Genomic DNA, 26,183 nt, shown 5'->3' on the forward strand with positions numbered 1-26,183 from the left:
TCAAAATACTTTGGTACACAAGTCGTATAATTGATTTAAAATGTATTTTTGAAACAATGAAATAATTTTTAGACATTACCGTATGAGAAATACAAATTAAAATACCTGAAATGACATTTTAAAAGTTGATAACTAACCATCCTAGACTTCATCCATGCTTCAGTTAGCCTACACGTTTAGGTTAGACCTACTCGTACCGGTATAAATATATTGAAAGGTTATTTCAGAATTATTTCCATTGAAATTACTTATTTTAAAAAGGATTTCTATTTTTCTATCATTTTAAAAGAAATTGGAATAGAATACCTACCAAATAACTTAATTTCTGTTGTTTTTAAATTCAGATTGGTGTATCACAGCTTTTTAAATGTGCCGCCATTTCAGGTTTGTATAAAAATAAAAATCTGATCTTAGTTATGGAAGCAAATTTTTGAATCAAATTTTGAAAAAATATATTTTCTTGATTAATTTGACATTAAATTGATTATTTTATCAAGGAAATGATAATTATTATTAGATCAAATTTAATGGGATGAATTGAGTAACAGCTGTGTACAATCAGTGGCAAAATTGAGAAACTTGGCAACGTTTTTCTCCTATCTTTCTTCACTGCCATTATAACGTGGACCTCACTATAGTAGTTGGTTAACTGGTGTACAATCAAACGCACATATTGAAAAAGAATAGTTTCTGCCTAAGTTCTTATTCTCCAATAAAGAAGACCCAATGCTATTCTTTTTCCTATTTTCTCGACACATATATTATATTCTATAGTGAGGTATCATTTTGAAAACCTTGAATATTGATATATTATTGAAAATGTATGGGAAAATAATATGTAACGTTCCTAAATTTATGAATAAACTCCTCTGGATGTGTCTTCCAACATCCAGAGAAATTATTATTATTCATAATTTGTCTTGAATCATTAAATGTGAATTAATTTTTTGCAGCAATTTCCTGAGCCTAGTGACCTACTTGGACTGGGTGATGATCTGCGTGACAACGCTGTCATGCATCTCGATGATGTTCGAGACGCCCACCTATCGCGTCATGTCCACCCCAGTGCTGCAGATAGCCGAGTACGGTTTCGTCATCTTCATGAGTCTCGAGCTCGCCTTGAAAATACTCGCCGACGGCATATTCTTCACTCCCAAAGCCTACATGAAGGATGTCGCGTCTATCTTGGACGTTTTCATCTACGTTGTAAGTTTCATTGATATCGTCCATTGATAGATATATAGATATAAAGGGTGTTTCAGAGAAACGGGAAATTTTGAAATTTAAATAATTTCAAGAAAAACAAATATTTAAATAAAGTTTTGATATCATTCAATAGTTTAAATAATGCCATTTTAGAATAAATAATACCGTAACATTTATTCTTTGAAGATGACATCTTGCAGGTATGTTCCTTTTCTACGCAAACATTCCTGTAGTCTCTTCATCACATTGTCCATGGTTTGACGTAACATTACAACTGGAATTTGAAATCGCTTCTCGAATCTTGGCTTTCAATTCTGCAACAACGGAAGCATTGAAAGCCAAGATTCGAGAAGCGATTTCAAATTCCAGTTGTAATGTTACGTCAAACCATGGACAATGTGATGAAGAGACTACAGGAATGTTTGCGTAGAAAAGGAACATACCTGCAAGATGTCATCTTCAAAAAATAAATGTTACGGTATTATTACACGTATTTATTCTAAAATGACATTATTTTTACTATTGAATGATATGAAAAACTTTATTGAAGATTTGTTGTTCTTGGAATTATTCAACTTTCAAAATTTCCCGTTTCCCTGAAACACCCTGATTTACTTCCACTTGAAACTTACGTGATTTACTTCCACTGTGGCCGTATTTATAAACAATTTTAACAATTTTTCTTGCCAAGCACGCTCTAGTGATCCATTTAGAAGATTTCGAGGTGCTGGTTTAACAATTCTATGAGAAAACATAATATATTTTTTAGCTATTAATAGTTTCTCTAGCTATTCTTTCTTAATAAACTTTGCATTTTGGACATGTTGTAACTCCCACCAGCAGTCACAGAAGTTTTCTTATGCTGGCTCTAGTGGATGATGCAAGTTGCACAATACACTGAAACTAAGTGAGCATTAAACTAAGTAAATCAGTAAATCAAAAACTAAAACAGCAATGCCTTTTCTTAGAGTTGTCTGAATAAAAACCATTCTTCTTTTCATTTTGGTCATAATAATTTCATGTCAAAGAAAATAGTTTTTCAAACTTAGGCTAGTCTTTGATGAAGGCATTTTGTTAAAAGTGAGATATTTTGACAAAATAGATTGAAATTTGACATTATAGTAGTTGTTTTGTGTTTCAGAGGTTAGTGGAGTTTTCTTGTTTTTATTACTTCTGTTGTTACTCTTATTAGAGGTTAGTTGAGGAAAAATTTGATTGTATGGTATAAGATGTTGTGGTATTTATCCATAATTGAAAGAATAAGACTTTGATGTTGTCAATATAGTGGTATTGACAACATCAACGTCTTATCATAGAGGAACAATAGCATAAGAACAATAACTTACGCTTCTCTTACGTTTCTCTATGGTCTTATGCTTTCAATGAGGAAAAATTGTTTGATATACTTCGACTAACCCCTGTGGAATTTTTAAATGCATTAAATTCCGGTAAAATAAAATAAAATTTTAATTAAAATAAAATAAATAAATTTAAATAAATAAAATTAATATTCATTTAATATAACTATTCATTAATTTCATTTATAATTAAGTTTGTAGAGTGAATATTAATAAAACTTGAATTTTAAAAAACACTTTTGAAGTGAAAATGCACTTACTTTTGTAGTGCATTTTCACTTCAAAAGTGTTTTTTAAAATTCAAGTTTAATTTTAACAGTGAAAAAGTATGCATGTACAATAGAGGAATATTAATAGCTGATGATGTGTGAGAACGCACGAAAGCATGCTCCTGAGAATAATAATTTTTATTAAAATAAAGTGGATTTTTTGACAACATCCCAAGTCTCTTCAATTATATCTAATTTACTTATTCACTTATTATTAACTTCTCATTAATCACTTATCAATTTATTCATATTCATATATTCATTTACCCATTAATTCGTTCATACATTCATTCATTAATGCCTTTGTTCGTTTGTTGCAGACGAGCCTGGTGTTCCTGTGCTGGATGCCGGAGAGTGTGCCGCCCAACTCGGGTGCCCAGCTGCTGATGATCCTGCGCTGTGTGCGCCCCCTCCGCATATTCACACTCGTGCCGCACATGCGCAAAGTCGTCGACGAACTCTGTCGCGGATTCAAGGAAATTCTACTGGTCAGCCTTGCTCCGCAAATACTTATCAATCGCACATCTATACTCCACATTAACGGGCCCATTAAACTGTTATCCATTCGTCGAGGACGAGATTCGTTCGAGGGAAACGCGCCGTCAAGGTCACTCGACTCCCCAAAACCTGTCATTTAGTCGCTATTATACCGCTGTGGACGAAAGATCATCACGTATTTGCATATGACACATTTGTGAAAAGTAGTTAATCAGTACCCAAAAGTTGAAGCCAGTGGGCTGTCAACCACGTCCTACGGTTTCTCGTAAAATGTTGCACATTTTCGAATATATTGAAGAATTGACAGTGTTAATGAGTGATGAAGCTCATTTTCATCTGAATAGGGTTATTAATAAACAGAACTGTCGTTATTGGAGTTTGGAAGCTGTCACCTGGTCATATGGGACATATATATGATTCATATATTTATCTCATATTGATCAGGATTTTAGAGTTTTATTTTACGAAAAGTTTAATGAACGGTGTTTCTGCCTTTGAACAGGTTTGTCATCGACAGAAAGATTGTTTATTTCACTTGTTATCAAAATTATTGTAGTTTCTCTTTTGTTTTTGAAAACAAACGTGCTCGGCTTGTGCGACTGATAAAAATATGTATTTGAAATGGCTTCATGTTGGCATTGACTGAGTTATATATTAATACCCAAAAATTTTACTAGTGTGTGTGAGCTCGTTCGTTAGGACTGAGAGTAAAAGTCCGGCTGTTCTGGTGAAGGGGATAGATTTTGTTCTTGTTTTATAATACAGTTTTCCTGTCACAGTTCGGGCAGTTTAAAGAGAATTGTATTATTGAATAGGAAGGGATCTGAACCCACTTCATTAGATCAGTTTTTTTATTTATTTTTCATTAATAATTAACGTCGCGATTAACCAGTGGATGCCAAATTGGGGCCATTATCATAAAGGTAGGTGACTACTGAGTCATTGTTTTAATTTTTCCATAACCACAACAAATTTAATCTTCACTAGCAGCCAAGCGAGTAGCCCTTGAAAATATTCATATTTTTATTGTTATTTCATAATTTATAATTATAATTCTAATTTTTTTGTACAAAAAATTTATTGTTTTGTTTTAATTATCAAAACCAGTACGATCATTTCTTGTTTTCATTTCCCCACCTTACATACTCGGTGTAGGCACATATTGCTTACATATTGGTGAAGCCACATCTTGTTTACATAATTGGTGGAGGCTCGAAGGGTTTTTAATCCAGCTTTTAAAATTTGGACTTTTCCGGTTACCTCATTGAAGATTCAATTTTTGTGGTTGCATTTTTCATTATTAATAATTATATGTTTTTATTTCAGTGAAATTATGGGTGAAGTAGTTGAGTTTAAACCTTACGGGGCTCTAGAAACAGTTAGTAGGATGAATTTCGAGGATTTATTGAATTTGTGGAACAATAATTGATTACTAATAATGGATTTTAACGGATGGAGAATGATGATTATAATTGAACAGATTAATTTTGAGATTCACGATATTGGAAGATTTAGGCTACGATTATTGATTTGGAGATTTTGAATTGCAAAAGCTATGACAATTGAAGATTTTGTACGATTGCAAGATTTATTATCAATTCTTATTAGAAAGAATTAGATATTTATGATGACATGAGAAATTAATGATTATTAAGATATGAATAGGATAAATTTATTATTATTGGAGAGATATCGATATTTGAGATATGGAGAATTTATGATTATTGAAACCAGATTAATTGGAAATTTATTATTTATTATTGAATAGAATTGGATTGGAACAGATTAACAATGGAAAAACTTAGACCGTTACTATTACCGAAATTTTTTGATGGAAAAGATGAAGAATTTGACATTGATGATTTTTTCAACTATTTTGAAAAGGTTGCCTTAGCGAACGGTTGGGATGAAAAAGATAATTTATTATACTTGCGGTTTTGTTTGAAAGGAAGTGCTGAGAAATATTTTGACGTTATTGAGAATGATTTGACTCGACAGGACAAATTTGAATATATGCCAGTGAAAGAAAAATTGGTTAATTTCTATCGATCTCCTCTCAAATTGTGGAAACTAGAAAAGGAATTAGATACTTGTAGCATGGAATTTGAAGAAGATGGTAGAGATTTTGTAGCACGAGTCTTATCCCTATGTAGAAAAGTAGATTCGAATATGCATGAATCTCGGATTATCAGGATAATTTTAAGAGGTTTGTCTTCAAATATATTTGAAAGAATTATAATGTTATCAAATAGTACTATTGTAGAATTGTATAAAAATATTGAGAAATATGAATTATCATGTCAGTATTTGAATGAGTGGAAATTTGGACAGGTGCAAGTAATTAATGATATTATGGAACCAGAATTTGAAGAACTATTGGAAATCGGAAATGAGTTTGAAAATGAGAATTGTTTAGAAAATGCTATTATCTGTGATGATTTTGATTCTTGTAATTATTATGTTTCAAATGAAGTGGATGTATATTGTCATGTTAGTAACTTCGAGATTGAAAATGGGTTGGATGAAGTTCTTATTTGTAATGATTGTGATTTGAATGAGGAAGATATAATTTACAAAGAGGATAAAGATAGGGAAATGATTAAGGAAGAGTTATCAGATTTATCGGAAAGTGATTTGGATTTCTCTTTTACGATTGATAACAGGCCGTTTGAACATTTTGTGAACTCTGGTATGCGTAATGATTGTGAATCTAGAGGAGTCAAGATGCATCAGAATGTTAGTCTCGTGAATAATAGGACTAATAGAAAAAGAAGACGTAAGAAATGTAAAGTTTGTGGTAAACATAATCATTTTACGCGGAATTGTTTTTACAACGTTAATTATGCTTATCGGGTTTATAAAAGGATGCATAGAATTTGTGAAAAAGAAGGCTATGATATTAGAGTGTGTTCTTTTGACGGCAGAAAGTTTTCGGAAAATGCTAGACGTAAGAAAGCATATTTTACTGATAGGACACAGGAGTTTAGTACTAGGCATATTGATGAAAATGTTTTAGACGGCGGTCCATCAAATATTGATAGTTCAAGGAATGATCTTGTAGATATTAAAATTAATTATAGCCAAAAATGTGAATCAGCGATTTGTGTAAACGGTGAAGGTGAAAATACAGAGTCAGATTTGAATTATTGTAATTATCCGAAAGATATGAAGAATAATAAAATTGAAACTGATGGAATTGTTATTAATGAGAGTTCGGTAGAGAAATATGATGACATAATTTTGAATAATTTGGAAAACGTGTCCCAGTTAAGCGTTAATAGCGATGAAATATTTATTGAAACAATAATTCTGGAGAGGTTTGAAAAACGAACTACTCAGCGGACTCAGCGAAAGTATTACATGAGACAATATTGCTAGTAGAACGAGGCCTTTTAGCTGATTTGCAGTGGTCATTCAATGAAGAACGCTGAACTGTTTGGGACTAATACATCATTCGATGTCAGATAAATTTAAAATAATCATTGTCCGATATTGAGAACGATTTTTTTGAATTCTCTTTTGTCATTACGAGCGAAGAAGTAACTTCTCTACAGAATCAACTTATTAGAGATGATGCGCAAGGTCCGTGAGAGATTACCGGAGATATTAAGAGAAGTGCAGGAAAAACAAAAAGATAGTTTTGATAAAAGACATAGATTAGTAGCTTTCAATAAAGGAGATAAAGTTCTAGTTTCGTATCCTAGGTATCAGGCTGATACTTGTAAAAAATTCAATAATCCTTTTCATGGGCCTTTGTGGTATCAAGGAAGTTATCTGATTTAAACTATGAAGTGTTATTAGAAAAGCGGGGAAAGATTGTTCCAGAAATTATTCATGTAAGGAGAATGAAACTTTTTCATGAACGAAAGTCATAGCAAGGTGTGGAAAAGTGGAAAAAGTTTTATTTCAATCATTATACCATAATAATGTCGTCTGTAATCTAGATATTGAGTTTTTTTCGTTGGGATGATAGTCATGTGACAGGTGAATTAAATTTTGGGATTTTATGATTTTTTTTCACTGAGCTTGTAGGTAGTGATAATTTCAATCGTTTATGTCCAATAAAATTTTTCGATTAGGGCAGTAGTTTTCGAGTTAGGTATTTTCAATAATTTTCAAAAATTTTCTTTGGGATTTTGTGATTTTTTCTCTATATAAAGTTTTGTTTTAGTATTTTGAAACATATTCTGGAAATTCAATGTAATTCACCGAACGAATTTAAAGATGAATTTTAGGTCATTCGCTTGCATTTCTAAAATGGGATAGGATATGTGAAGTAGATATTTTTGAGATATTTGAGGGTTCGTGAGTTATTTCAATAGGTAGTAAATTTTCGGCTACAGTCAGACACGGATTTTGAATTTCGCGCGTTTCTGCTGAATGGTTATCTACTGATTTTGAATTTCGCGCGTTTTTGCTAAATGGTTATCTGCTATTTTTCTATGGTTTATGTTGGGATTTCATTTTGGTTTCATGATATTTGATGGATAGTTGTATTCTACATATATTGGATTTTGGTTTTCAGTTATAAGAGGTATTCATTTATTCCGATGAGTTCTTTTTTTTTACGATTTATGATGATTACAAGGTATGCGGCGTATCTTGATTGTTAGTCTAGAAATTTCAGACAAATTCGGAAAAAGTCGATTTTCGAAAAAAATTTTATTGCAGTTTCATATTTTCTTAGCATAGATTTTAGCATTGCGATAATTATAATTTTGTTTAGGGCAAAGGGTTCTGAGATATTTCACTTTAGAATTTTGGCCCTTTGGATTTTATATTTCATTATATTAAGGTTATGAATAAGTTTTATTGAAATATTTTCAAGGGTTATTAAAGGTAGATATTTTGTTGATAGAATTCATGAATTGAATATTTGAATTTGTTGTCATAAGGTGTTGATATTTAAGGTTTAATGGTGATAGTCATTTTTTTAAGTCATATTTTTTTGAAGTTATGCGCTATATTAAAGTCCCTAAGAGAATTTTTGTAAATATTATTCGTAATTATTTATCATTTCATCATTGTTTATCAGAATTGATTATAATATTTATGGATTTATCTTCCAGTGGTTGAATAATAGGATTATATTTTATTTTTTTGATCTGTTTTCGATGGGGTCTTATGATTCAAGCCTATAATTATAAGTCCTCGTAAAATTTTATTAAAATATTATTACTGATTATTGTTGCTGGAGGTGAAGTCCATATTTTTCAATGGTAATATAGACCAAACTTATTGTCCATGGGTTATAATAAACGGTTATAGGGGAATTTTTTAGCTATGGATAGCAGAGTTTCAGTTTTATACGTTTATATCTTTGAATTGAATTTCGTTTTATAATTTTTTCTCAGTATAAACTAATGATTACTATATTCTTGATTATATTTCATGATAATATTTGAGTTTCATTGTGTCATGGTTCTAATATTAATGGTTTTGAGTAGAAAAGTTTTTCTTTTGGCACAATAGGTTGAGTTTAGGGCTTATTATTATGGTTGAGTTTTTATTTTCAGAAGTGATTTTTGGTAATCATTGTAGAACCATGTTTTACGATATAGAATCAGTTATTATAGAAGAGGGTTTATTATTCCATGGTTACATATTTATAATTTTAGGGTACAGTTACCTATGAAAATTGGTATTTGGCTGGGTTTTACATTTAATTTCACCAGTTGCATTATTGATTTTGTATTGATTTTACAGTTATGACTAACCATGTTATATTTCATAGTCATTATAATTATATCTTAGTTATTTCAAATTATGGTTATTCCAGGAAAATGAACAGGAAATATGGTTGATGGATAGTTTACCATTTTATGATAACCAAATGGTCATGTTTCATTCACATAATTACATATTCTGATTACATGTTACATTTTTGTAATATAACATTATCACTGATATAACTTCTTTTTTTTTTCTCGATAAATCATGGTACGTTTAATATTTGGTGCCACGAAAAAGTACAGTAATGTAATTCATTGTTTTGTTATTTTATTTTTGCGTTTGTACTGATGTGACCTACGTTAAGAAAGTGCAATTGTCACGTATTTTTGTTTAGTTGTCAATCTTGTTATTCATATCCAGGGCAAGGTCGTTCATTGAGTGACAAACGTTGTTATTATGATACTTTTAAACGTTCACTAATAGAAATTCATAATGAAGCTGTTATAAGACAATTATATTTTTGATGGATGAATATTTTATTCACTTTTATTTTGACTTGAATTTCTTTCTCAATAAAAATATAACTAGAGTATAAGTTTCTTATATTCTGATGATTTATTGTATGATTGTGATTTTGTTTTCATATGACTCATATATTGTTCTGATTTCAGAATTGTTCCAGTATATATATATATATAGGCCTATGCACTTCTAATAAATTGTATCATTTCTAGGTTTCTGATTAATAATATATGCTAACCAGCCAGTCCAGTTGTTAATTGTAATATTCACGTCGAGTTTATTAATATTATTGTAAACGTTTCTCTTGATTTTTTTTTATTACGATTCATTTGCGGTTGCTTCAAGTAGAGTTTTTTTTGTTTGTAAGAGGTTCTGTTACGCATAAACATGTCAATTATGGTACATTTTGCGTCATTTCTCATTCTCACGACTTTCACGGCGCAACTGGAGGCAGTCAGGGTCTTCGCGGGAGTTTTCTACAAGGAGCTACGTCACGCTGTAGCGTATGAATCATCGGTTCCACTAACATACGAGGTAGATTTCCCGGCAGCTCAGCTCGACATCTTGCAGGCGGAAAGGGTGTTCTGGCCTAACTGTCAACAAGAGGATTGCAGTTTAGCGGATGCGGTAGAAGTTTTGTATAATTCTACAAACGGAATTCTTCGCAACAGTCATGCTGCTTTCAACTCTTCAATTCGTTTGGGAACTCAAGCTTCACGAAAGACCAGAGCGATCGATGTTGTCGGCGATTTTCTTCATTTTTGTTGCGCAGTCGCGACGGATGGGGAACTTCATAAGCTGGAATTCAACGAAAAACATGTAGCTGATCACCTCAACGCATTCCAAGGGTTGGTTGCAGACGACCACAAAGATTTAATTCGGATTTCTCGCAACTTGAGGCAGTTTGCTGGAAATTTTTCTCAGCAATTTCACGATGCGTATAGCAAATTAACAGACAGTATGAGATTATTCGTACAACAGAATGTATCGGAGGAGAAAACACTGTTCACAAACCAGTTATTAACTTACATTTTTCACCTCTACTCACATGTAAATATTTTATCACGGCAGGAATTCATAAATACTGCGAAGGAACGCTGTGATAAAAAGCTTTTACCCTTTTCGCTGGTACACCCCAATTTATTACGTTCAGATCTCTTCAGATTGGAGAAAGGATATAAGTCGAAAGGACACCAGTTAGCTATACCTCTATCGGATTTGCAGCGATATTTTGATCTTCCACTTACGACTTGCGTGGTGAAGGAGAACTCCATGGTGCTTAGCTTAAAAGTACCGTTGGTCAGCATCGGCGGACAGTTTCAATTGCACAAGTATGTGAGGACACCTATGTATTTCGACGGCCAGATTTGTCAGCTTCAGCAGCAGGATTTCGTTTTGGCGCGGAGACAGGAGGACGGTGAGATTCAGGTCATCTCGGGAGATCATCTCTCTTCTTGTCGGGCACAGGACGATTTCTTATGCTATCTTCCGCGGCTGGTGCATGGAGGACATATGTCATCAAGATGTATGCATCACTTGTTTGCGGCGACAGAGCTGAAGGACATCCAACAATATTGCAGTTTAAGCTGTCGTCCAGCTAAGCAGGAGTTGGAGATCGTCGAATTTTCGCCTTCGGAGTATATCGTCGCGAATATACAGGCCAACACTACAGTCACTTGCGAGGGAGGTTCGTTTCATCATCTTCAACCTATTCCGGGAGCAATGTATGTGGTTTTACCCTGTCATTGCGAGATTTCGGTCGGCGGGAGAATAATGGTGAGAAAGACTTTTCCGTGTGACGCAAATGTTGATAAACAACCTCAGGTTCTCCATTACTTACCTTTGCATTGGGTTAAGTTTAATTCGTTGAAAATTGATGTTTTGCAACCGCATTTCAATCCTAATTTTGTTAATTTTAGCGAAATTTTAAAAACTGATATAGATATAAAGGTTCCGGAATTTACAGTTCAAGACGTAATATCGTCAGATATATTTCACAAAGTAGATCTTCCAAATTCTTGGGGAGATGTTGTAAATTCCTCTAGTTTTGTTTTTTATATATTATTTGGCTGGTTAGGGTTTTTAACTTTATTCTGTGCATATTTAGGCATCAAGTTGTATGTGTGTAAATTATCTGCTGTAACGGTAGCACAACCCAAGATACATATAATCGATAGTTAGGAGTTATATAGTTACTTTTTGATGGATTAACTGTTTTATTGTTTTTTTTTTCTTGACTATATAGTTATGAGTCATAATGTACTTATAAAGTTTTTTTTTTTTTCTCGATTTTTATTGCAGCTTTTGAAGTAGTTCAATGTTGATTCACAAATAAATTATTGTCAATTGAGATTTTCTTTTCATAATAAGTTGAATATTCATGTATATTAATGTGTATAATATTGAAAGTTAGTTTCATATATAATCAATGTTATTGTGCAGCATAGTTTCGTTTTGAATTTGATTTGAATGTTTGTAATTTAGTTTGAGTAACCTACCTTTCTATGTAAAAGTTTGATTTCAATGTATAGTAGCATTATCAAGTCAATCAGGCACACGTTTGTTTCCCGAGTATATTATTTTGTTTTAATTATTATTTATTTTTTGTTCCCCTCTTGACTACAGACTCAGGGACGAGTCTTTCAGCGGGATGGGTGATGTGTCACCTGGTCATATGGGACATATATATGATTCATATATTTATCTCATATTGATCAGGATTTTAGAGTTTTATTTTACGAAAAGTTTAATGAACGGTGTTTCTGCCTTTGAACAGTTTTGTCATCGACAGAAAGATTGTTTATTTCACTTGTTATCAAAATTATTGTAGTTTCTCTTTTGTTTTTGAAAACAAACGTGCTCGGCTTGTGCGACTGATAAAAATATGTATTTGAAATGGCTTCATGTTGGCATTGACTGAGTTATATATTAATACCCAAAAATTTTACTAGTGTGTGAGCTCGTTCGTTAGGACTGAGAGTAAAAGTCCGGCTGTTCTGGTGAAGGGGATAGATTTTGTTCTTGTTTTATAATACAGTTTTCCTGTCACAGTTCGGGCAGTTTAAAGAGAATTGTATTATTGAATAGGAAGGGATCTGAACCCACTTCATTAGATCAGTTTTTTTATTTATTTTTCATTAATAATTAACGTCGCGATTAACCAGTGGATGCCAAATTTGGGGCCATTATCATAAAGGTAGGTGACTACTGAGTCATTGTTTTAATTTTTCCATAACCACAACAAATTTAATCTTCACTAGCAGCCAAGCGAGTAGCCCTTGAAATATTCATATTTTTATTGTTATTTCATAATTTATAATTATAATTCTAATTTTTTTGTACAAAAATTTATTGTTTTGTTTTAATTATCAAAACCAGTACGATCATTTCTTTGTTTTCATTTCCCCACCTTTACATACTCGGTGTAGGCACATATTGCTTACATATCTGGTGAAGCCACATCTTGTTTACAAAGCTGAGTTGAGTTACTGATTCACCACTCTCTATGAATCTGTCGTATGCAAACACGAGATGATTTTTCGACCACAACGGCATAGTAGCGACTAAATGACAGGTGGTGGGAGTCGAGTGACCTTGACGATGTGTTTCCTCCTATGCGATTCAAAACCGTCCGTTTCCCGTGGCCCAACCTGTATGAATAATCTTCAATCAACGATCTTTGATGGTGTAATAGGTCATCTTTTAAAAAATATTTGACTCTGGGAAAAACATGTTTTTTGGACGTAGCTCTGTGATATAATTTAAAATAGTAGAGCAAACCCTTCAAAGTCTCTAGGTCGCACCTTTATTAAACTCTAAAATTTGAGCATGGGTCGTTACAAAAAATGATCATTCCAAAAATTATCTAATCTCCACTACTTATTAGCAGAAATTCTTAGAATACTGTATACCATTTGAAATGGATTATGTACAAAAATAATATCGTTGAGATGATGGTGTCCATTTTTATGTTGAAAAATGTGGAAACTGAACTTAGCCTCCACTCTCCAATAGTTGACGATCGATCTGTACACATAATCATGTGCATAAACTCATATTAAATACATAAAACTGTTAATACAAGAAATACAGGAGACTATGCTTCACTATACCATCGAACAGCTCTTTTTGAAATAACCCCAACATATAATAAATCTTGAATTTATTAGAAAATTTCCTACTCATTAGAAAAATTGTGTTTTGAAAACTTTACAGTTTACAGTTTGGTGCAATATTTTTATTCTTCACGGTTTTCAATCTAATTAAATTCTAAATTTTGTTTTGTATATTTATGGACTCGGAATTTGATTCAAAGTGAAGCAACATCACCTACCTTTTAGACATTGGCTTACTACTATCAAAATTCGGAATGGGAACAGTTTTGGGCTAGGCCTGTTGGTCCTTTTCTAATCATGTATTTGATTTGTGCATTGGTTAATGTAAATGAATAAATAAATAAATAAGATCACAATGTTTTTGGGAAGGAAAGCTTGTCGATGGGTGGAGTATTCAACACCACCGAAGAGTATGTGTGTAGAGAGGGTTCCTTTGTGTTATTTTTTCTTTTTTGTGTTATGTGTTATACATTTTGAAAATTCCCATACTCTGATGAGATCTCTGGAAAGCTAATAACACCAAAAACAAAAAATTTTTATTAAAAGCTATAAACTCTGAAACATTTTGTCATAACCAAATACCTATCACTTGTAGACAAACATGGTCTCCGACAATAATGTGGCTCTATTTTTTTGGCAACAGGTCTCGATCCTGCTGATAGTGCTGATGTTTGTGTTCGCGAGCTACGGCGTGCAGATGTTCGGCGGCCGGCTGGCGCGCTGCAACGATCCGACCATCGATCGGCGCGAGGACTGCGTCGGCGTCTTTCTGCGTCGCGTCTTCGTCACCAAGATGAAGCTCTTGCCCGGCGCCAACGAGGCCTATCCATCCATGCTGGTGCCGCGTGTCTGGTCAGTCATTCAAATTAATTCAAATCAAATTTATTTCCTCAAAATATGAAATGAAAATATCAGCATTCAAGATTATACATCAATCATTTAAAAATTAATTCCACCTAATAATATAATACCTGAACTTAATCTTGAACTTGAACACATAATAGTATGAAACTTATTAATACTACTGTAGGTTTACTATACTTGAATAATATCGAATTCAAATCAAATTTATTTCGTCAAATTGAAAACAATACAATGCAGATTATGAATCATAAAAATAATAGAAAAGCAAGAAATACATAATACGATTCCAATAACACATAAACTCTTAAATTAAAAATAACTCGTTTTCAATCTGACAAAGCCAGTAAAACTTGAATAATAAAGGGAAAAACTTACATAGGCAACATATTTCCTGTGCGTCATTCTTGCATTCTGTTCACTCGATCCACTACTAAAGTTTTTTTTTGTATCCATACTTCCATTCTATTCATTCAATTCACAAAATAAGTGTAGGTTTTTGGCATCGGATATCATCATCTTCAATTTCATAATATCTGAAATAGAAGAATGTTGTAATGTTTCAAGGAGACATATAAGGGTATAACCTGTTGTCTCCATGTATGTATTTATGCAAATAAATTACATAGGCTAGAACAAGATAGACTTGTCTAAATGTTACTAACGATTTTTCATAATCTAACAAAATCAACAAATTGGGTGAGTTTAGTAATCTATGACATCCATTATCTACAATATCTCAATTTACTCTCAGTGTATTTTTGATTTTTTTTCCATTTTATTACAAAGTATCACAGCAAATCTATGAAGTCGAAGTGACTCCAATTACAATAAAGTTGAGATCATTAAAACGCATTACTCTGTCATAAATGGTGTGTTAACTGATTGTAATAATCCAGAAATATAAATCTCAAGAAGCAAATACTGTTAAGAGAAAGTGAAGACTTGAGAGTTCAAGTTAAGTATGAAAAAATATAAACATGCATGTAGGAATAGTTCGTTGGACAATAACAAGAATAATTTTTAAAGCGTGGAAAATTCATCTCGGTAATGTAACACAAATTGAAAAAACCACACATAAAAATATGATTAAATAGTTATTTGTATATCTAGAGTGAAAAGTAAGACTTTTTCTCCCTGTGGGAAAAAGTTTGAAGCCCGAGGCGAAGCCGATGGCAGCAATTTTCCTGAGGAAGAAAAAGTATTTTTCGCTCGTGATGTACACAACATTTTTCCTCTATCTACATTTTTTTATAGATACTGCAAATAAAATCATTCTAATAACTTACGTATTGGTGACAATGATTCCTAACAACATAACCTAAATCTAAAAACCGGTCGTCTGATTGGCACTGCCGATTGCGCTATCTATCGGCAAAAGTTGTAATAATTATATCAGCTGAGCAGCTACCAAAAATGGCTGACTCCAGATCACGCGGTTCAGATTTGAATTGCAGATCAAAAATATTTGTTGGCTGGTATTTTGAATAGAATAAAATATTTTTAAAATTGTATAAATTTTTATCGTCTACTAATATTAAGAATATAACAATTATCATACAAACATATATTTCATGAGTTATTCAAATTTCTGGTTGTGGTATTGAATTCAGTTGACTCAATGACAGACACCTCTATTATGCTTTCTCATCTGAGCTTAGACCTTCTAACCTATTACAATGTAAGTTTCAAAATAGAGATGCTCCCCATGTTATTTAAATGGAGTCACTTTTACTCCCTAGGGAGTTTTTCTGTTTTCTACTACCGAGAGCGAAAAAGTGACACTTTAGTATTAGGTTTCAGGGAGTAAAGTAAGTACTTTAAAAAGTAGGTGGAGGAAAAAATAATAATTCATCCCAGAAATAAAACAAAAATTTGAAGAGACTACTATTTAAAATGCGTCAAGTCTAAATAAATAACAATTTGAAATAAAATCACAGACCATTCTACTAACAGCTCAGCTATGACCTACGATTAAGCTACATAAACGATCGCTTTGGTAGGCTACTATCAACACTGGAATTCATGTACTTTGATTCCATTTTTATTGTTGAAATAAATTTTAATTCTATATTACCATGCGACATTGAGTGACATCCATATCATCGGGGTCTCAGTTGATCAACAATCAGCCCGGATAGGCAACTTCAGTTGCTTTCTGAAAGTGAGCTTGTTACACTTTACAGTTTCATATAATTTAATTCCAAAACTTTTAAAAAATCTAATATTTCTCTAACTTTCAACTAACTTCTCTCTAACCCATTTTCACTAATCCTCAACCAGTCTGCAAAGGTGTATCTTTCTGTGCATAACTAATTAGCAAATTTCTGTGCAAATTAAATCAGCCTGCAATGAAGATTTGATGCCGTGAGACTTGACGAACTAAACGGCTCAACTTCCCACTTGTTTCAGTATTTGTTAATTGAATGTAGCAAACAAATACAATATTCAGAAAAGAAAAAACAACATCTCAAGAGATGGTCAAAATGGGCACTTGATGAACTGAGATCTCGGCGAACTGAGACCCTCCCGTCATGGTTTCAGTTCTTAATCCTCATTTTATGAGGTTTATTAGTGCATGCACATGTAAGTTGAAATGCTTGGTGTTGGTAAGTATGTGTGTGTGTGAGTGTGTGTGTTGGTGGTGTTTAGGGCGAACCCACGCCGCTTCAACTTCGACAACATCGGTTACGCAATGCTGGCCCTGTTCGAGGTGCTCTCGTTCAAGGGCTGGCTTGACGTGCGCGATATCCTAATCAGGCACCTCGGACCTGTAAGTCACCTTTGCCCTTCTCAATGCCAATGCCAACCTGACTGCTGCATCTTGAGCCCTCCTCTATCTGTCTATCTCTATCGCTCTGACAGCGTTCGAACCTGCTCTCTATCTCTATCTCTCTCTCTATCTGTGTTGATTGAGTCTGCTGCATCTCTGTGTGTCGCTCGCTGGTCGATTGTTGTTTGTGGTTGTTGATGTTGTTTGCTGAAAACGTGACTATGTGTGCCGTATTCGATACATCCATATATGTTAGTTGAACAAATATGCTACTGTTGTATCATCAATATGAAAAGGATTTTTACATTGTTCAGCCTATAAATTATGTGCATATAGGAAACTGATTTTTCTTAGAAATATTCAGTTTCTACTCTGGGTGCTCTAGTTCAAGTTGAATAAATACTCTGAAAAATAGAATTAAAGGCTGAAATAGCTTGTCACTTGTAATTTTGCACCAATTGTTGGTTCTTACGGGAATCCGTCTTGAAAATTTGCAATTATTAATATAATTCTATCTATAAAGTACAGAATCTATATGCAATTTTTCATGTTAGAAGGTTATATTCTCAATTTCAAATGTAAGATTCAAATTCAATTGAAAATAGATTAAAAGTTTGTGGTTGTAGAATTAAAATGGATTTTTTTATGATTGTATTAACAATTTTTAATAAAATTTGAATCAATTTCGAAGAAATAATTTGTCTCTCCTGTGTATGAATTCAATTATCACCTAATCTGTAACAATCCTTTTTATAGCCATCATGTACAATCATTCGAAAGTAAAATTTAGAACCATTCTCATCTGGAAATGTTATCCATCTATCACCACATTCAAAAAGAGCAATCTTTTTGTAGAGTGAGTTGTAAGGCTTGCTGTTGATGAAAATATTCATTATTGCATGCCTGATTGAGATGTATGTGTTCTGTGTTTGGATGTTTTAAGAATCGTATTCAGATGTTTCAGTTGTCAAGAAGATCTTTAAATTCCGGTTATTTATTTTGGATTTGTGTCATCTATTTTTCTTAATACTGTAAAGACAGACATTTATGTGATGCTTGAAACCTCTTATTGTAATCCTTTTGTGTCAAATCTGGAAGAGTTGGTGGCTCTTATTTAAATCTTTTTCACAATTTTACCTCATAAAATTTGTTAAAATTGAGAATTGTAAACCATCATATATAGTTTCTATTTCATAACTCAATATAGACATCTTAAGGTGGTCATAAATATCCTCCTTTTTGTAGTAGAAGTGAGTAGCTTAGTGTTTATTGCTAGTTTAGATTGGAAAATGAAATTATTACTATCATCACAAGAAATTACCAGAAAACCAATCAATACAAAATCTTCCATAAAAAGTTTTGGCTTATTTAGAAATCACCCATCAATGTATTGAAGTCAGAACGTATGTGTGCTTGTATTGTAGTAAAATTGAATAGAATTGATTACTACCAATATATGAAATTATTTTGAAACGACCTTTACAAAAAATAATGAGGTAATCAGAATTGCATTTTCATAGAATGTGCACTCAATTGAGATATCAACTGTTATGTCAACAAAGCAATGAAACTCTGTTATCTTATGATGTTTTCTGAGAGATTGCGTTAGTCAGTAAGGTAGTTGCATGATTATTCATGTAATATAATAATAACAATTATTGTGATAAATTTGATGTTGGTACATTAGATATGTAATCGTCAAATGCATGAGTTAAGTATGTTCATGTTCTCATGTCGGAACTAAAAGTTTGGTATAAAGTAATAAGTTAATCATTATTTGATATTGGTAACAATAATTTGTGTTGTTCAATTGATGTTAACTCTGTTGTGTTTATTTTTTATGAATTGTGCCATCTTGATCGTTAAAACTTTAAAATATTTAATCAAGAAGCATGAAGTCACAGTTTATAAACAATGTTGAGTTTTATTAGTAAGAGGTATATTTTTGTATCACTTGATTCAAAATGATTCATTTCAATATTTTCAAATCTTGTCTAATACATTTCATATTTGGATGCTAATGGATTTTTGTAAGTATCTGGAATTGTTATTTTTTCAATAATTCAACTTGATTAATCAATTTTTTGTCATCGTTAATATTATTGTTATATTATACTAACAGTTGGATTCTTGTAGAGAATGTAATTGAAACTTTTTATTGATATGACATCTCTCAATTGACTTTTCAATCTTAATCTAATACAGTATTTATTTTTCTATTGAATTCATCCTCCAGTATTATGTAATCGTCTTTTTCTAAATTTTTATTATCATATATCATGTACAAAATTGAAGTTTGTTGTCAAATTATATTATTTCAGTTGTAAAAATTCTAAAATTTCATAATGTTTAGTGATTTTAGGCTAGTACAAATGCTTTTTTTGAATTGATGAGCAAGTTTTATCCTTTTTACTCAATTACGGATTTTCATAATTCAACAAGATTCTGGTATCTATAGTAGTTCCACATTACAATAGTTTTTCTCTTTAGAATAATTGAAATAACATTTGAATTTATTCAAATAACTTGATAATAGTATTAAGTGAATCCTTCTATATCCCAACATGGAAAATGTCTAAAACTTGGAAAAGTTCAATCATCGTAATTCATGAATCTATACAATTAGGAATCATCTGTCAACGATTAACTGGTTTAATAATAACTGGCTTTGAGATACTTACTTGATTTATGTGTTGGTCTGAAATATTCAGCCCATCAATTTAGCAATCTCCTAAGAATATCGCATAAGTCTCTCTCTGACTTAAATAGCATAATAGTCACTTAATATTAAGTATTCATAGTAGACCATAATTTTTAGTGTTTTGTCGCATGATGAGGATTGGTGAGAATCATGGAAACGTCTTAATAATTTTTGTCACAAGGATTACTCGACGTTTTGATTGGGATCCAAATTTAAAATACGGCACTACTTTTCTGTGGCTACAAAATTTTGTTCCGCCATTCTCAATGTTAGTTAATTTTTTTAAATGAGAAAGTGGTCACACAATACATTTCAATGCGAAATTTCAAAAGAAAATGAATAGCAAGAACCGCACATCGATATCTCAGCCCGTTTTGAAAATATGTATTTATATTTAAAAATATTAATAAATCAATAAATTGACTGAAGATCTGACCAATAAAACTTTCAAGTTCAAAATACTCATTAAATAAAATTATTCCTTCTGGCTAAGTGTCTTATGAATAGTGAGTTCAGATTATATGTCAACGAAATTATTTCTCAAAATTAGTATTCTTATAAAGTTAGACCTACTCCTAAAGCAAATAATAATTACGATCTACAAGTTAACATTGATATAAATTTTATTAATTTTCAATTGGTTCATACTACTTTAAACAGACTATCACACTTGATTTTTCAGGTTCACGGAATTTACATCCACGTTTACATATTTTTGGGCTGTATGATTGGACTGACGTTGTTCGTGGGTGTGGTTATTGCCAACTACTCTGAGAATAAGGGCACTGCGCTCTTGACTGTCGACCAGAGGCGGTGGTTAGTACCTCGCTATGATGCATACTTTCTTTTTTTGCAATTACTAACTCATTGGGCCGGTTTCCGAGCTCGGGATTTAACTAAGCTCTAGACTTCGAACAGTTGGAGTCAGGAAATTGACTTTCCGAAACGGAACGTTGTCACAGTTTTTATTGATATCTTTATTTTGTCATTTCTTTAATTGGAAACTTTTTTCCATGACGAAATGAAACGTTCCTAAATAATTCAAATAGCTGAAAATTTACAATATTTTCTCTTCATTTTATTTTGTGTTCAATTTTCTAGTTTTTCGAAATTTAATTTGGACGTGGACTGCGAATACGCCCTGTTTCAGAAAGCAAATTTTCTGACTCCAGCTGTTTAAAGTCTAGAACTTGGCTGAATTCCGAGCTCGGAAACCGGCCCAATATTATAATTATTATGAGGTGAAATTATTATTTTGAACGGACTGATTATTGCTGTATGAGTGCTCCATAAACTACAAAGTAATTTTTTAGTCAAGTACCCAGTTTTTAATTTAATTTATAAACGGAAATTCAGAAAATTGCAATAAAAATGTTCGTGTATTAATACAGAAGAAATATAATATTTTATTACTGATTTCTTAGTAACTGAATATTATAGAAGAATACTTTATTTTCTAGTGATCAGTGATGATTTAGTGAAATATTTTTATCTAATATGGTTTTCAACTTATCCAAATTCTAAATTCTAAATAAAGTGATAAACATAACCTATTTTTGGACAGTTTCTATCCAAATTTGGGAAAATAACAGTTTTGGGCTTAAATCCTGTTGTTCCATTCTCAATCATTCATAGTTGAGAATGATATTGTATCCATCGTCCATCCATGGCTATACACGCTTTGACTCTTTCCACCAGAATATCCATGCTTTTTGGTAGAAGACATCCTCTTAATAAGACGACCAAAATCTACGCAGCTCAAGGGTAATCAACTCTCACTGCACTGTGTGTACCAATTGAGTATACAGCTTGAAGATATCCTTTTTTGTCAGGGCTACTCTTAAATAGAAAGAAATACAAATCTAAGTACCTTTTTTAAGAATTGTTTACTTACGAGATGTTTCGACATTTATGTCATTTTTTCCACATGGTAATGACATGAATGTCGAAACATGTCTTAAGTGAACAATTTTAAAAAAAGGGTACTTAAATTTTTATTTTTTTTTCTAGCTTGTAGAGAAGTTACAACTTGTTTATTATGTTGTAGGTGTGACTTGAAGAAGAGATTGAAAATCGCTCAGCCCCTGCACCTGCCCCCTCGCCCCGACGGGCACAAGTTTCGCGCCTTCATCTACGACATCACGCAGAACATCTACTTCAAGCGACTCATCGCCGCCATGGTGCTCATCAACAGCAGTCTCCTCATTGTCTCGGTGAGTCCACAACACTTCATTCCAACATTTCATACCTACACTTCACTCCAACATTTCAATAATTCGAACAAATATCTTGCAGATATAAACTACTGAAGTTAACAATAATTTTCAAGTTCTTGAATCAATTAAAAATAAAAATTCATTTACTGTTTGCAGACTCATCTTGTCCTGAGATGCTAATGATTGATAAAGAGCTTATAATTTGAAAAAACGTAATATGGAGCAAGTTTATCACAGAAATTATCATTCTGTGGCAATCATCTTGCTCAAATAATACATGCTCTATCAGCACTATTTTGCTTTTTTGAATAATTATTACAAATTCATGGCTTGCTCAAAAAGATTTTGAAATAGTGTATCAAAATTCAAAACCCTATGAACTAAACTCAAATGTATCAAATCAACTGCATATCTATGTGAATGCAAGGTAGTGAATCATTTTTTAACTCTATTGTCAACATAAGTATGCAACTAATAATTTATTCGATTCAATAATCAAGTTTTCAATCGTATCAAGAAATTATAATTATTGTGTTTTATCTTTGTTGATTATTGTGTTTCATCTTTGTTGATTATTGCGTTATTTTTCCTTCGAGTTCAATGGAAAACTAACTTTTTCAATTACTTTTATTCATTTCCCATTCTAAATGAATCATTTTATTCGTTCATCATTTTATCCTTATTCTAGTTTGTTTTATTTTCCATATTCTTTATTCTATAAATTATACTTTTTTTAATTTCTAGGTGTCTTGAAAAAGATGTGGACGATTATTGGAATGAGTCAGTTTTTAGATTTGTTTTGCTTATCCTATCAGAGTTCTTGGAAGGTAAATTACGTTTTTATGTTTTCCCTCTATCGGTTACAATTTTATATATTATTTTTATTATTATTAATATTATATAATTTATGAAAGCTTTTTCTTTGCCTCAAGAGTTAAGAGTTATATTATCGAGTTCGGCTCAACTTCGGCTGACGGCAAAATGCCATGCCTGATGAACTGTTTATTTCTTTACTGTTTATTATTTCAATTTGTTTCTTGTTAGATTGAGAACTGTTTGACTTTTTTTCTTGAATAAAGCTCATTTCCATTCTATTCTATTCTCTACCTGTTACGAATCTAGAGAACAAAGCAATCTTTTTTATATTTTAAATAAGTCGTACAGTTTGTTTATAACTTTTTGCAGTTAGTGTTGAATCATTTGAAGGATATTCCAAGTTTTAAATACAATAAGTTTATTAGATAGTAATTTATATCAACTTAATTTTTATTATAAGTTAACATTTGGTTTCATAGTGTGTGATATTTGTTCCTGTTTGAATAATTTAGCAACCATACTATATTATGAATGATATTCATATCAATATTGTTGCTGTCCAGCTGTAATATTTTATTTGTCGTTTAAAAAATGAAAAAAAATTGAATAGGTCGTTGTTTCCTGATATTAATACTATACTCTATCCTTGTGTATTCAAATACACGTATCAAATAAAATGAAGCTATCTTATATGCTACAAACTTTGTTACTTTACTTTGGACACAGAGATTTTATGCAATCTCTTCATATTAGGGCTGAAATGAATAAGAATTTGTCTGCTTCAACCAAACTAGTTTCGATGGTTAGGGCATCTTGTTCAGTGGTCTTATTTCAGTCTAACTTTGCTTCATGTTTGTTTATATAATAATAAATGAAAGAATCGACTTTTACATGTAGGGGATATGAAATTACGAATGATGCATCATAGAGATTCTTAATTTACCAAGGATTGTTATAGGCTTATTTTCAATTCATCAAGATTTCAGATTTTCAAGTTTTTAATTATACCCTTGCGGAGCACGGGTTGCCTTCTAGTAGTAAATAATTGGTAGAACTGAAAAAATCTTATTTATTTCACTTCAATTTTTTACTTGCTTGCTTCCTAGTTTGAATTCTCGACCAGTTAAACATTCATGAAATATTTTTGATTATCACGCTATCTGAGCCCTTTTGCATAATAAAATACAAGCTAATACTTTTCTACTTTCCTATTCTAATAACCAGTTGACTACTGGTATTAATAGTTTGTATTTCAACATGCAATATGCCCCTGGTCTGATAACAGCTATCCTTGTTAGCATTTTCTTTATAATTAATCTTGATTACTCTATGCTGTAGTTTACTTGTAATAAGGTTGATCTGATAACAACAATCCTTGTACCGTAATCATTTCAAATTATAAATCTCAATTACTATATCCTGTAATGAGGTGTTGTGGTGTGGTTGCAGTGGCGGGAAGAAGAGGAGCACACGAAGCCCCTGGCGCTGGTGAGCACGGCGCTGACGACTGTGTTCGTGGCGGAGGTGATCATGAAAGTGATTGCGTTCACACTGCGCGGCTACTGGCAGTCGCGCCGCAATCGATACGACCTCCTAGTCACGGTGCTCGGCGTCATCTGGATATGCATCAACTCCACGCTAAGGGTGAGTGCTGCTCACTCATACATCATCAAAATCTATTCACCCGTTTAGCCGAAAATGCGTCACAGATAATGTCACATTCGAGATAATACATCACATCGCATCAAATCATCACTAGAGTTTTTGACCAGGTCACCACCGTGTACCGGATGGGCACGTTAAATTTTCGGTCCCGGTTGAAGTATGACAGTCGTAAGGCCCACGCTTAGGGCTAGTCCTGCTCACTCAGTATATTATCTATTTATGCACTTGTCTGAATCACATATATCGTCATATTCGATAATACATCACATTGTATCATATCATCACTGTAGAGTTTTAGAACTGGCCACTTCCGTGTTACTGGATCGGCATGTTAAATTGTCGGTCCCGGATGAAGTATGACATTTGAAGGCCCATTGACGGCTCAAATTCAGGTCAAGCTGGACCTTCTCGTAAGGGACTACCCACCAACAAAAAGTAATACTCAGTGTATTAGTAGATTTTAATTTTTGTATTCACAATACAGATTGAGAGCAGTCCTTGCAAACTTTGATCTGGAAACTTTTTCTCACTAAAAAATGGGTTACGGAGGCATAATTTTCTGAACTTTCTGCGTTGAAGTGTAAGGTGGGCCATCCACTGGAACCGATTTCGTCCGAACTAGCATCGGCCGAAAACTACTGAACTCGTCCGTAAGATCCCCCAAGAAAGAAAGCTATAGATGCTCGTCCATTGCAACAGGTTCATACGTCCGTGCACGACCGACTCCGGCCGATCAATTTTTCGATCCGAATTGAATGGGATTTTCCGGCTCTATCCGTCCGAATTCGAGCTGAGACAACATCATCCTAACCTCAAAATTGTTTCACAGTCTTGTCGCGTTTTGTTTTTTGACCTTGTTCTGTTTTATTAATCTTTTTTTATTATCTTTGTGAGTTAACACACACAGAAGAATGACTTTCCCTACTAACTAGCTTGCCACCTCACTTTCTGGCAACCAGCCAACTACTGAACTAGACTGACGAAAACGGTTCCAATGGACGACCGTGTTTGGCCGAATTAACGGCCTGCAGATTCGCCCGATTCAACGGCCGAACGGATCGGTTGAATACGGTTCCAGTGGACGGTTACCCTAAGTGGTGTTGTGGTAGATTCGCTACGACCTCCTTGTTACTGTGCTCGACGTCATTTGGATCTTCATCAACTTCAAGCTTTACTCGACTACGGCCACTCCTTATTTGTTGATGAGAAATTATCATTGTTTATCAAAAATCTTCAATTGCAACTCTCAATTAGGTCAGATAATTTTTCTTCAAAAATTGTTACCTTCTAGAGCTAAGGATAACACAGAAGTACTTGAATCGCCAGCACTTTGATTTTATTGAAATTAACTTGAGTTTAAGTATTTATTCCGTTTTCATACTCGTGTAAATTTTTAATAAATGAACATAAATTGAACTAAGATTCTTCATTTTGAGTTGTGTTCATTCACCAACCAATATTATATAGTAATTATTCTTCTAAATTTAATTTTCATCTGCTCCAGATAAAT

At 32.6% G+C, this 26,183-nt stretch overlaps 1 protein-coding gene across 2 annotated transcripts in view; it reads left to right on the forward strand.

Annotated features, from left to right (window-relative positions):
* LOC111064065 (sodium leak channel non-selective protein) overlaps positions 1-26,183 on the forward strand; it is a 59,764-nt gene that overhangs the window by 22,726 nt on the left and 10,855 nt on the right. For both annotated transcript variants that reach the window (XM_039430584.1, XM_039430592.1), the window contains exons 16-22: positions 954-1,206; positions 3,154-3,321; positions 14,285-14,493; positions 17,155-17,275; positions 20,659-20,792; positions 22,024-22,189; positions 24,458-24,652. In XM_039430584.1, the coding sequence (XP_039286518.1) occupies positions 954-1,206; positions 3,154-3,321; positions 14,285-14,493; positions 17,155-17,275; positions 20,659-20,792; positions 22,024-22,189; positions 24,458-24,652 (1,246 nt within the window). The remainder of the gene's footprint in view (positions 1-953; positions 1,207-3,153; positions 3,322-14,284; positions 14,494-17,154; positions 17,276-20,658; positions 20,793-22,023; positions 22,190-24,457; positions 24,653-26,183) is intronic.

This window comes from Nilaparvata lugens, chromosome 1, assembly GCF_014356525.2.
Source record: "Nilaparvata lugens isolate BPH chromosome 1, ASM1435652v1, whole genome shotgun sequence".
In the NCBI taxonomy this organism is placed as follows: Eukaryota; Metazoa; Arthropoda; class Insecta; order Hemiptera; family Delphacidae; genus Nilaparvata; species Nilaparvata lugens.